At 41.7% G+C, this 14470-nt stretch overlaps 1 protein-coding gene across 1 annotated transcript in view; it reads right to left on the bottom strand.

The window, feature by feature from the left end:
* The window catches only part of DSCAM (DS cell adhesion molecule), a 703505-nt gene that overhangs the window by 258918 nt on the left and 430117 nt on the right, over positions 1-14470 (bottom strand). The window contains exon 10 of the mRNA XM_023193411.2: positions 13344-13463. Coding sequence (XP_023049179.2) covers positions 13344-13463 — 120 coding nt within the window. The remainder of the gene's footprint in view (positions 1-13343; positions 13464-14470) is intronic.

Below are 14470 nucleotides of genomic sequence, written 5' to 3'. Positions count from 1 at the left end.
CAAATTATATAAAACTGTATTTAAGAAATTGAAAATCAAACAAAATGCTGGTATGGTTTGAAAAATTTACATGAATATCTATGTCAACAACACATTTTTTTCCTTTTCTTAAATAATTTTCACCTGAAAAATGCTTGTAATAGTTGACACATTTATATTAAAGAATCACAACATAAAATTAACTACAATGCTAAGTTGTCTCAATTAAATAGCAGAAAAGGATGATCTGTTAATTCTTAGCTAGACTGAGGTAAGCCTCTTTATTATTAAAAGGTCCTAAAGAAGGCAGAAATAAAGTTTCAAATGCATTTAAGAAAACATTAAATCTTTTCTTCATCAGAAAAATGAACCTAAGTTGAAGGGTTATTGCATCTAAAGATTTAATTGTGGTTGCTAAACGGAATAATAGTGAACACACTGCCAACCAATTCATCTACTATGAGGACTACAGTTCAAGGGTTAGCGTTTGCTTAATTTGAGGGAAGTGGACTTTGCCAGGGTTTGACAGAATAACCTATCAGTCATCTACTTCGGATTCATCTTTATTCTAAAGAGTAAAATTTAACCCACTGCATCAGTATGTAAAATCCTGTAATCTTCTTAGCACAAAGTAAGCACTTTAGGTAATTAGCTAGAAGATACAATGCAGCAACCAGCAGTCATTAATTAAAACACTGTCAATTTTCTGTGGCTAGCAGGGGTCAAGTGGGGACAATTTCAATGCTCCATTACATGAAAATAAAATGCTAAAGCAATATGTAAGGCACACGCTGAATTGCTAGTTACATTAACAGTGGGTCACCTTTCTTATTTAATTGCAAAGGTATGCCTAGCTGTGTTCCCAGGGACTGATGCTAAGGGACAGTGGAAAAAGATTGGCTGATTGTCACCAAATGAGCCCAATTTGAAGGCAGCAGCAAATAAGAAAATTGTTTCTTTTTTTTTTTTTTTTTTAAATTTTATTTCACTGTTAAGTCTTTGCTGGTCTATAGAGAGGGCACTTGGCTAAAAGCCAAAAGGGTTGGGTTCTCATGCTCTCTAAAACTACCCGTGCCTTAAAGCAAGTGGCTTTTCTCTGCATCCTTAATTTCGTCATATATGAATGAGGAGAATAATCCCTTTACATATGATGTAGGACTGTTGTGCACATAAAGCAAAACAAGATTGTAAGAATGTGGGTATAAACGCCTGCATAAAAGGACCATGAGAGCCTGGTCAATCAGCTCATCCAGAGAGGTCCCCTTAGGACTCTTCAGTCGCAGGACCTAAAGGAGGTCTCTTTAGGCTCTATGGTTTGCACACCAATGGTCAGGCTGTAAGCTGTTCTTTCTTCTCACCAAGGAGTCAAACAAAATCCCTTTCATCCTGATGGAGAGAGTGGTGTTTTCCTCAAGAATGAATTTGTTTTCCTTCTTTCGGAAGGGGGGCTTCCTTCTCTGAGAAGAGTTGGGGGATTGCAGGAAGTCATTGGGTAAACAGATAGAGGTCGCAATGGAAAGAGAAGAGAAAAAGCAAGACTAGCAACAGCAGCTGCACCTAAATAAGGTTTAGCAGCTGAAATACAATGCTTATGCAGTGGAGGAGTGCTGAAGAGTTCTGTCACAAAGAAGAATCCAGAAGTGAACAGAGGCACAGTCCTGAGACACTACTGGCTTGTTTCCAGGCTGGAGAGACGTTTCCAATCCCTGAGAAAGAAGCTTCCACAACTGTGCAGGTAATATTTATGTCACTGAAAGTTTGTGTCAGATGGTGTGTGCTGATCTTTAGAACTACCACTTTCCCTCTAAACTCTACCCTAAATTGCAGGGTTTGAAAGCCTGAAGACTACATTCCCCAGCTCCTTTGTTACTAGATTCTGGTTTACATTTTACCAGTGAGAGGCACTTAAAAACAATTTGGAAGGTGCAAAGGTGGAAAAGCCATTATTTTGTTTTAGAAGCAGCAAATTGATACCTGGGTCAACCCCAAACATTAGGTTTATGGCTGCCTGTGGGATAACTTGTACAAATCACTGCTTGAGCACTAGAGGTAGCTGTTAGCAGTGATGGGAGGGGCATCTCATAGTTCCTACACTGCTCAAGTGCTTAAGGGGCCATTCAGTTTGTCCAATGATTCAAAAGATTTTGCATGCCTCTAACTCCCGTTATTAAATCCCTTCTTGATAACACACCACACCCTAACAGACACCATCCAGGTTACTTCTTTTATAAATGTGCACATAATTGTGTCCACTGTGTGATTCAGTTATCTTTCCTTAATGCCTTCATTTCTATGTTGAGGCTATCTGCTGAAAACAATGGAAATGTCATGGTCTAGATTAGTGCGTAATCAAGATTTGTTACAACTTGCTAGTCCACTAGCACTTCAATGTCTAATTCTGTAACTAATAAGGAATTATGTAACTAATATGCAAAAATCCTATTTTATCAGCCAGATGAAACATTGGCCCTTCATTCACTTATCAGAAAACTGAGCCGTGAACTGAACAGGATTCAGCACTCGTCAAGGGGTCATGTGATATTGGAGGTGGTTGAGGTAACTCAATTATACAGATGCCACCAGGCTTCGCCTTGCTCCTGGGAGGAGCCCTGCAGCTGTGTCTACCATTCGAGGTCTCCAGCCACCATTTCCCTGGAACAAGAGCTCCCCGAGCATTTGTCCTCACTGTGGCTGCCTATACCCAGAAGAAGGCTTCTAGAAAGTTTCCTGGGATATAAATAAGGAAGAAAGATGGAGGAGGCTGAAAAAATAAAGGAAAAGCAAGATGAGCGTTGGGGTTGACAGTCCTGGTGGCTCCACCAAGACTTAGAGGAATTATACTTCCTTAGGTGAGGACCCTGCAGAGGTCCTGCAGCAGCTCCCAGAGCCACTGAGATGCTGATTAGGGTAGCACAGAGGAAGGCAGAAGGTTTTCTGCTCTGCTAAGTGTTTCCCTACCATCAAAGGAAGAAAATAAAACAATATGTGGAACACTCACCTTCTCTGTTCAGCTTACAACCTGTTTTTAAAACTATTTCTTTGTGAGGCCCCTTGTCTCTTCTTGGGGAACACACAAGCAGAGCTCCTTTTGTTGTGCATGAGGGATCCACACTGGACTTTGAACTTGGCTTTATTTTTACCATGTGTGCCACAGAAAGATATTGCCTTCTTCTCCTTTTTGGATTATTTGAATTATTTCCCCATATTAATTGAATATATGCATCTTACCACATAATTGGAAATAGGCAGCACTAGGTGAGAGCCGGGACCTGATAGCCTGGATCAGAGGAATGCACCGGTGTGAACAGGCAGTCACTGCTGTTCCAGGAAACCAAGGACATGGAAGAGGTCAAAACCATGGATGTGGAGGCTTGGGGTGCTCTAAACAGCACAGAGCAGGACAAATGGTGAGTCTAGGAGGGGCATGGTGAGAGCACTGAATGGTCTGCAGATGCACAGCCATGGGTGGGACAGTGGGAGGGCAGCAGCCTCCACCAGGTCAGGCTTGTGGTCAGAAGTTTTATTCTGCTGATCCACACTAAGAGGATTAACATAGGGTCAGGATTATAGGGACTGGTCCCAAGGAGATGAACAAGACAAGGGTCAGAGACAATGCAGAGACCCAATTTCCCAGAAAAGGAATGCAAAAGAGACATTTGTCTGAGCAAAGCCTGTGGAATTGGCATTCAAGGTCAGAGTGAGTGGCAGCAAGGGCAAAAAAAGAATGAGAAGAAGCACGTTGGACACTGGACCCAGAGGCACTCAGGCACAAGGGTGGGGCAGAGTGAAACATGCAAGGGCATACAGAGCAGGGCAAAGGGACCAGAACTTGGGGAGGAGGCTCGGAGGACCTAAGAACCCAGGAGCATCCCAACTGGGCTCTATGAACATACCCCCCAATGAGCTATTTTAATATAAATCGAGGAAAAACAAAAGAATTTTATTTAAGAAAATTTATGTCTCTTGAAAATTTTCTCCTTTCCAGACTTATCTTTGGAAAGTGTGATCTCCAGTGTGTTCCACAGTGTCATCTGCAGTGTGATCCGCAGTGTAATCCACAGTGTGATCCATAGTGTGATCCACAGTGTGATCTGCAGGTGATCCTCAGTGTAATCCACAGTGTGATCTGCAGTGTGATCCTCAGTGTAATCCACAGTGTGATCTGCAGTGTGATCCTCAGTGTAATCCACAGTGTGATCTGCAGCATGATCTGCAGTGTGACCAGCAGGTAATCTGCAGTGTGATCCACAGTGTGACCTGCAGTGTGATCCACAGGTGATCTGCAGTGTGGTCCATGGTGTGATCTGCAGTGTGATCTGCAGGTGATCCACAGTTGATGTGCAGTGTGATCCACAGTGTGACCTGCAGTGAGATCTGCAGTCTGATCTGCAGCATGATCCACAGTGTGATCCACAGGTAATCTGCAGTGTCATCCTCAGTGTGAACTGCAGTGTGACCTGCAGTGTGATCTACAGTGTCAACTGAAGGTATCTGCAGTGAGATCTGCAGTCGGGTCTGCAGTATGATCTGCAGTGTCATCCACAGTGTGATCTATGGTGTGATCTGCAGTGCAATCTGAAGGTATCTGCAGTGAGATATGCAGTCTGGTCTGCAGTGTGATCTGCAGTCTGATCTGCAGTGTGATCCACAGTGTGATCTGCAGTGTCATCCACAGTGTGATCCATGGTGTGATCTGCAATGTGATCCACAGTGTGATCTTCAAGTGATCCACAGGTGATCTGCAGTGTGATCTACAGGTGATCTGTAGTGTGATCTGCAGGTGATCTGTAGTGTGATCTGCAGTGTCATCCTCAGTGTGATCTGCAGTGAGCCCTCTCTTGACTGCTGAGAAAGAGATTGCCTTGTTCATCTCACCGAAGAGGTCTGAAACTGGTGTTGACAGAAAACCTGCTCTAGAATTAACCTGCTTGAGGGACTTGGGCTTGTCCTTTCCCTCATATTTCTCATGGTCTTCTGAGACATAGGTCTTGAGGGCGACAGAAGGTCCCAGGGATGTCCCCTAGACCTTGGGAGGGAAGTTGTGGGCAGGATCAAGGTGAGCCATTCCAGGGCACCCCTCTGAAGTAGGAGGGGACTCCAGAGAGGGTCACTTGAGCAATTTGGCCGGTATTGAGCACAGCATGTGTTTCCCCCTCCATCTTGCATGGAGACATTTAGTTAACTGTCTGGAGTGCCTAGTTTTATTGCTATGAATCTCTCAACAAAATAATCAAGTTCCTTTTGCCCCCTTTGATGAGTCTATAATCACAGGGGAAGATTTCTGCAGGTGGGTTGACATCGAGCAGAAGAGGGTGCTTTTAGGGCCTTAGTGGTAAGGGATAGCCGGACCCTCTGGGGGACTGTGCTGAGTGAGTGCAGAAGTGACAGCCTCCAGCACCTTGTCTGGGGACAGTAGGAGAAGGAGTAGCAAAAGTAAAACTGCGTGTGCACCAACTAGTGGTGGATTCTCTGGAGCCTCCAGGGAAATATGGAGTTGGAGAAACTACAGTGAGCAGAAAGGACACAGGAAAAGGAGCAGGGGGAGAAGCCAATCTTGAGAGAGACAGGAAGAAATAGGGTCACACCCCCATTGCAGCCCTATGTATGAGCTACGGAGTGGGGAAATAGAAACTCCTCTAAATTCAGAACAGCATCACCCTTGCTGGGAGAAGAAAGAGCTGTGGACAGCTACATAAGGACAAGCTCAACAAAGACTGACTATAGACAGCCCTTGACCCCTTTCCACCCAGAAAACCAACGAGGACCAAAGAAAACCAGATGTCGTAGCTTATAAAAAATTCACTACCACTGACAAATGGAAAGAATGCAATAAAATTATTAATGTTCATAAAAGAAAAACTTGGATACATGAAAGGACTATCCATGGTATTGCCTGGGAAGACTCAATATTCTAACGACATCAACATTCTTCGTGTTAAGCTTTAAATTTATGATCCTCCAAATTTTCCAGATGTTTTTTGAAACTTGACAAAGTTATCTTAATATTCATCTAGAAGGAACAAGCAAACAAAAATCCATGCAGAAAAAGCCAGGACATTTTTGAAAAATAAAAGTCACAAGGGGAGTAGTCTCAAAACAGATATTAAAATAGAAAGAGGTAAACTTCTAATACGTGTGGTGCTGAACAGGCAGTTCAGTGTAACAGAGAAAAGGCTGAAACACAGACTCCAGTATTCACATTTTCCCCTTAGACAATAAAGCATCACAAATGAAAAAATTTGGGCTCTTCAACAAATGGTTTTTGGACAAATGGCTAACCATGTAAGTTCATGATAATGACAATAATGATATTAATAATAGCTAATACGTATTGACTAATGGCTATGTGCCAGAAGCCATAATAAATGCTTTCTATGAGTCATCTTACTAAATCATCACATTTATCCCCTTATTGTATCTGTTTCAGATGCAAGGATGCTGTGGTTCATATGGGGTAGGTAATCTACATGCAGTCACGCAACCACACAGTGTTGTGTTGTGGCTGGGGTTTGAACTTATAGCCCAGTCTCCTAACTGATGATTTCTACTCCTCCTTCTAGATTCCTACTTCACTTATTTTACTAAAATCAAGTCCAAATTCAATGAACCTTTGTATATAAACAATAGAATTTCATATTTGAAGATGGAGGCATAAACCAGCATTTCTTCTTCTCTTCCTGGGAACAACATGAAAGCAAATGGGAGAGCAAAGCCTAGAAAAATACAACCTCTATTTCCTATGAAATTAGAAAATAGCTAAACTTCCAACTACAGAATGGGTAAATGGGCAACCAACAGGGTAACTGAGAAGAAGAGGATGCAGGAAGACGACGGAACCAGGGCCACCACTGTCAACTTCAGCAAGCCCCAGCAGAGTGGGTCACAGGTGAGGGCAAAGCCTCCATCAGTGAAAACAGTATGCGCAGGCCGGGTGTGGGTGGGCATTTTCCCAGGCCTGATGTGGCTTAGAATCTTAGAAGTAGGGTGAGCTGAGGAATCAGGCATTTGCCCAAAACAATCTTTTTCTGAGGACACTGATTTTCTTCAAACGTAAGTACAGTAGTTTCCCCTCATCCACGTTTTCACTTTCCATGGTTTAAGCTACCTGAGGTCAACTACAGTCTGAAAATAGGTAAGTATAGCCTCATAAGATATTCTGAGAGAGAGCGAGCGAGCACATTCACATAGCTTTTATTACAGGACATTGTAATAAAAATGTTATTCTAGTAGTCATAATTTTTGTTAATCTCTTACTGTGCCTGATTTATAAATTAAACTTTATCAGGGGTATGCATGTGTAGGAAAGCACATAGTATATGTAGGGTTTGGTGCTCCCCATGGTTCAGTCATCCCCTGGGGGTCTTGGGGCTACTGTATTCAAAAGGAAGCCAAGATCTAGCAAAGATAACAATAAGCAAAATAGAAGAAAGAAACAGAACAAGACCGGGTGTCATGACTTAGATGAAGACTGTGAATAAAACAGTCACTTGTCTATTACGCCATGGCTGAAGAAGGGTAAACTGTGAGCTGGCAGAGATAGAGAGAAAGAAGGAGAAAAAAATATAAACTCACAGCAGTGAAGGCAGAACCAGAGCGGTCACAAAGAAGAACAGACCTTGCCGGGGAAAAGACACGGAGAATAGAAATGCAAAAATATAGAACAAATTAAAATGGAAATCAACGAGTTAAAAAAGCAGAGAGAAAGGGACAGCTACAGAGAATAGGTGGCAATCCTATGGAACCACAATGAGAGACCCTGAAGAAGAAAATGAAAGCAGGGAAGAGAACAAATACTTAGATATACAATTCATGGGAAAAATATTTAAAAAAATAACCTGAATCCACCTATTAAATAGATGCACCACATCTATGGGAAAATTCACCCCAAATGGAAAACACCAAAATACAAGCTAAAAATTTACCAGACTTTGGGGTAGGTGCGGTGGCTCACACACGTAATCCCAGCACTTTGGGAGGCCAAGGTGGGTGAATGACGAGGTCAGGAGTTTAAGACCAGCCTGGCCAATGTGGTGAAACCCTGTCTCTACTAAAAATACAAAAATTAGCCGGGCGTGGTGGTGCATGGCTGTAGTCCCTGCTGCTAGGTAGGCTGAGGCAGAAGAATCACTTGAACCTGGAGGTGGAGGTTGTAACGAGCCAAGATCGTGCCACTGCACTCCAGCCGGGTGACAGAGCGAGACTCCATCACAAACTAATAATAATAATAATAATAATTTTACCAGACTTCAAAGTCAGCTCTTTGGTGCACAGAATCAAAAAGATTAAGTTCCTTCTACAGGGAAATGAGGCAGTCTGTGGTCCCTCCAAGGAGATAGTGTGAGCTACCAATATCCTACCAGATACTCTGTCCTTTGGGTGTAAAAAGGCAAGGAACAAACCATTGCAAACCAGAAAGAGGTTGGAATATTCCTCACTGTGGCCAAATAACTCATACTTAGCACAAAATCAATCTAACATAGAACTGGCAATTGCAAAAGTTGGGCATATGGCTGCAGAATAGAACATAGAGGGTCTAAGCCCTGACAATGTAGAAAATATTCAGTGAAATCTAGGATATTTAGAAAATTTATCATTGCTTATACTGGAAATTGACAGCTGTGTCTGCAAAGAGAGGAGCCCAAAACGCTGATCTTATCCCAGCCCCAGAGCTGCCCTCCTGGAGTTGTCCTGTCTGTCACAGGCACTTCCACTCTCCTGATTGCCTGGCATTCCCCTTTTCTGTCACACCCATAGTAAATCTGTCACTCAAAGACATTCAGAATCCAACTATTTGTCCCTCCTCCACTGTCATCACCCTGGTCCCGGCCACATCCCAGCCAAGGCCTTGGAACAGCTCTCCTGCTGAAATTCCTGTCCTCCACACAGTCTGCTTTCAAAACAGCATGCCAGTGTGATCCTTTTAAAGCATGAAGCAGATCACACCATCTCTCCCTGATTACCCAGCTAGCCTCCTAGCTTCTGGCTTCAGCACAGCAGCAGCTGAAGAGAGTGTATCACCATCGCAACCCTCATGCTCGCCATACCCACTCCCGACTTGGGCAGACCCAGGTCCTTGCAATGACTGATGGGGACCCAGTGCAGGAGTCTCCTTTCCCAGAACTCCCTTTCACTAACTCTGCCACAGCTGCAATGACCTCCTTGGTGTTTCTGAATCGTTCCAGGCATCATCCTCCCCGCCTCACCCCCCACCCCCAACTTGGGAACTAGCTGGACCCAACTGCTCTCGCTCTGAGGACAGGAGCACAGGACTCATCTGTTTTTCAAGTCTTTCCTCAGACTCCCTACTCCTGGGGTATGCTGACAATGCTATTTTAAATGCAAACTACTCCCCATTGTCCTCCAGCATCACCCCCAGGCATGCTCTGACTCTTGTCTTTGGATATTCCCAGACCAAGATTCCCTGGAGGTCAGAGATTCTCTGGGCAGCCAGAGAGAGCAAAGGAGGCCCAGGCCAGGCCCCAGGCTGATGCATCATTTATTCTCTTGTATTTGCAGTCCCTCTTTGCTTCTCAGCAGGTAACAAGGAGATGGCCCTGGTCCTCAGGACAACCACTGAAACTATTTTCCCTCCAGTATAAATGACATGCATGCAAGAGAATGGCATTAAGCTGTGGACTTCTGGGAGTACAGGTGAGACCCACCTCAAAATGAAGCTCTGATTTTTTTTAAAAAAATCTCTTTTAAACAAGAGGCCTCATTTGTTCATGGAAATAGATAAGCCAAAAAAGAGAACTGAATGTCTTAGACTTTGTGTATCTAGACCCAAGGTCAAAAATGTAATGACATTATCTTTTTGTTGTTGTTTTTTTTTGCAAAGATTGTTTCATTTCTACAATAGCTACCTTTAAACTGCAGTGATTTGCCTGGAATTCGGCCTACCCTGAATTAAATTGTTCCATCTCTCAAGGAAACAAGCTGAATTCATTTTGTTTATACAGTTTTGTCATTTATAAGGGAGCTGCACTTCAGCTCTTAGTGATCATTGCAATGAAAGAAAACTTGTTCCATAAGCAAGGCTAAATTGTTCTTAAGAAACAGATTTATTGTTTGAATAATTAAAATAACAATATACAATGTTTCTCTACCAGAATGGAAAATGTAAAAAAAAAAAAGCCTAATATCCAGTATTATTTTGGTTATGAGAGACAGAAACTACAGCAAACTGAGGTGAGATGTGTAAATGAATAAAATGCTGGCAAATTGTCAATACATATTGAAAGTTATAAAAATTATTTACTCCTTGAGTCAGCAACTCGACTTATAGACATTTATTCCCAGGGATAAATGAACACATATACAAAGATAAATGTGATAGAAGTCATTATGATATTTTTCTAAGAGAAAAACTGGCAAAAACCAAAAATATGACATTCAACAATCGTGTTGGAGATATCTAGTTGCCAAGTATCCAACACCCCCCCCGACTTAAGAAAATAACACATATTATGTCCGTGATGGCTTACAGATGCTTCACAGCCAGGGGCGACCCGGCCAGTGATCCAGGGAGATGCTGGTAAAATTGATCCGTGATGCACTTCTGGAAAGGACCTTAAAGGGAGGTGACTCATGTGGGAGGGGCAGCTATCTCCCTTTGCTCTTCCTTATCCAGGGAAATGTGAAAGGAAGTTGACACTATAGCTTGGTGGCTATCATTTGAGGATGAAGAATGCTGCTAGGAGAGGCAGAAATCTTCCTAACACATAAGGAGTTTGGGTGCCTGATACTTAGCCAAGCCAAATAGTCCTGAGCTGTCTACATCCAGAGTCCTCTTATGAGAAAAATAGACTCTTGTGAATTTAAGTAGCTGAACTCAATCTTAACTAATTAGATAAATGTAATTATTGATGTATTAAAATAAACATTACACAGACATTAAAAAGTCATGGAGTTCAAGACCAGCCTGGCCAACATGGTGAAACCTCATCTCCACTAAAAATACAAAAAATTAGCTGGGCGTGGCATGCACTTGTAATCCCAGCTGCTTGGGAGGCTGAGGCAGGATAATTGCTTGAACCCAGGGGGCAGAGGCTGCAGTGAGCTGAGACTGCACCACTGCACTCCAGCCTGGGTGACAGAGCAAGACTCCATCTCCAGAAAAAAAAAAAAAAAGTCATATTAAGCACCATATTTGTTGTTACAACAAGACATACGTAGCATATTGTTAACTGAAGAAAGAAGATTATAAGCCAGCAACAATCATATGATCAAAAATTTTAAAGATGTATAATGTGCATCAATGGGTATACAATTGCTTGTGAAGAGGACTGACAGGCTAGAGACAAAACATGTTTGCAGCAGTTATCTTTGGTTATCTTTGAGTGATGTTATTTGGGGGGGAATTTAACTTTTTAAAAAATTGCAATTTCTAGTTTTTTTTCTTTGATGACTTAATATTGCACATGAAATTTAAAGACAAAAAAGCTACTACAACAACTTAATTTTTAAGTTAGTGGTAAGAAGGGATAAAACGTCAGTAACATCCAAGACAGACAAAGCATTATTTAATCCATGTAGAAACACTTTCAAATAAATAAGACATAGAGATAAGTGTGCAAGTAACCTGAATAAGAAGTTTCCCAAAGGAGAAGTAGAAGTGGTCTGTTAACATAAGATAAAACATTTTAAACAACGTTAACAATCTAAGTATGCAAATTAAAATGAGAGGGCATGTTCAACCATCAGGTTGTAAAGACTATTTTTAAAAAAATGTTATCTAGTTGGTGAGGATGCTGGGCCACATACACCTACCCATACTGTTGGTGGCCTAAGTGCCCTTGGGCAGTACTGAGTAAGAGCCTTCTATATGGCTGGTACCACTTCACTTCACTCACACGTATGCACACTGAATTAACATACAGGACTGTTCATTTGCTACAGTGTTTATCAGAGTGAAAACTGTAAATACGCTCAGGGAGAGAGAGAACACATGCATATTGACAAGCATTAAAAACAATGTCGAAGAAGGCAAATGTCATGGAGAATGTTCATAAGATCAAATACGCACCTCGATAGAAACTAAATTAAATTTATGATATTTATCTGTTTCCATGTAATAATGCACAATAGAGCTTCAAATATGGCAGCAAATAAAAAGTCATGGGAGCAGAGACTCCCAATAACAGGTTTTTATTTTTGAAGAAGTCCTTTGCACATGGACAGTGGATGTGGTGTGTGACAGGGAAGGTGCCTCAGGGACTTTTAAAAATTTAGTTCTTCTCCCAGACAGTGTCTAGCACCCTCTTCCCCACTTCTTTACCTTTCTTCTCAAAAGAGAGTTGGCAAGAGGGTTGCAACCAATGTACCATTTGTTTTTCCTTTGGTCATTGTTGTTTCCGTAATGAGAAAATGCAACATTTTATTTTAAAAAGAAACATCTAGAGTATAAACGATGATTAAGTCAACACAAAAACAAATACCTCACAATAATTAAATCTAGATACTAGGTCTTAGGTTATTGGGGAAAAAAAGGTTATGACTGACTGATTGATTATTTGATCTCACCAGTACGTATTTGGCCCTCAACTATTTTGTATTAACATAGTGCTGAATTCAAGTGTCTACATGAGAAAAGAAAGAGAACTTCCAATATGTTTGCAAGTGCCGTTAACGAAGCATTCTGAAGAAGCTACCCTAATGAACAGAAACTGTTTTTCCAAAGTCTAACATGATTCCATGCTTCGTTTCCATGTCATACATTTCTACGCGTGTAATGTCTACAATGTCACCTAAAACCCAGGAGCTACTGCTCTGCATTAGAAGAGGGAACATGATTAGGCGTGCGAGCGGGGAACATGAGACAATCACGATGGGACACTGGGTGTGTTTGTTTTTAAAAAGAGCATGCCAAGGAGATGATGTGTAATGTGTATATTCTAAGGTAATCAGGGGAATAAAACTATCAACGATATTATCTGTCACTTTCTAAACCCACTTATCTATCTAAATACTGGGGAAATAATTTTCCAGCTATGAGTAGTTCTGACAATTTAAACTCACATGTCTTCATGGACAAGCATGCAGTGATCTCTAGGCAGACCATGGTTATGTAATATAGGTGGGCAAGGTAGGACTTCCTAAGTGCTGAAACAATCTACGGGAAAACCTTCCATCCCTTTTTGGCCTTTCCAAGGGCATGTTATATAGAACAGACACATTGTGGGTCTGAATAAAAACACCTAGGTGGACGACTAGGAATGTCTATGAGAGAGTGATAGGCTTGGTGGAAACAGATACATATTTATTCGCTAGAAACTTCTCTGGAAATCTAGAAATGTTCATCTATCTAATCCTTTAGAACATAGCAAATCTTTGACAGGTAACAAGCAGATCAAGTAACTCCATACCTTTAGAGAATTTCCACACGATGGTTGGTACAGGGTAACCCTCAGCAGAACAATTGAGGATGACAGCTTTGCCATAAATCCCATCCTGGTCCCGTGGCTGAACTACAAACTTGGGAGGAACTGAAAAGAGAGAAGTGTCACCAGTAATTAACACTAGACCAGAAACTGAGTAAAGGTGTGATTTTAAGAAGCTGAATCATTTTAATGAACATTAAAAATAAGACTGTTTCATATACATGGGGCAATAAAAATACTATTGGCAGTTTGGGACACATTAAGAGAATAATCTCAGTGCTGAAAAATTTTCTGATTCATATCAATGAGCTTTTGTCACAGGTAAAAGCCCTTTGCACTAGGGAAAACTGCCCTCGAGGGAGGAAGTTTGACTAAATCAAAGGAATGGAACATTTTGCTTTTGATTGTGTTATCAAAAATATACAGAAATTCCCTCAATGGAAAATGGAATCAGAATCACCATTTAAAGAACAGATCAGGCTGGGGGCGGTGGCTTATGCCTGTAATCCCAACGCTTTGGAAGGCTGAAGCGGGCAGATCACCTGAGGCCCGGAGTTTGAGAACAGTCTGACCAACACGGAGAAACCCCATCTCTACTAAAAACACAAAATTAGCTGGTTGTGGTGGCACATGCTTGTAATCCTAGCTACTCAGGAGGATGAGGCTGGAGAATCACTTGGACCTGGGAAGCAGAGGTTGCAGTGAACTGAGATTGCGCCACTGCACTCCAACCTGGGCAACAAGAGTGAAACTCCATCTCAAAAAAAAAAAAAAAAAAAAGCAGATCAAATATATATTTGTGCCTCAAATAGTAATTATCAAATATAAGTATTCATCTTGGATGTGAACTGGTCAAAGCATTTGATATTGATTTTTCCTCTAACAGGAGATAAAGTGAGAAATAATAGGCACCTCCTAAAGGCAATCAAGAATACAATGTGGGCGTGAACCCAGGAGACGGAGCTTGTAGTGAACCGAGAGTACTCCAGCCTGGGGGACAGAGCAAGACTCCGTCTCAAAAAAAAAAAAAAGAATATAATGTGGGGCTGAACTTTTCTCAAAATTCTGGTGAGGACATAGTGCGTTATGCCTGATGTCAGCACCACGGCAGG

This window comes from Piliocolobus tephrosceles, chromosome 19, assembly GCF_002776525.5.
Source record: "Piliocolobus tephrosceles isolate RC106 chromosome 19, ASM277652v3, whole genome shotgun sequence".
Classification (NCBI taxonomy): Eukaryota; Metazoa; Chordata; class Mammalia; order Primates; family Cercopithecidae; genus Piliocolobus; species Piliocolobus tephrosceles.
This window is presented reverse-complemented; position numbering and strand designations above follow the sequence as displayed.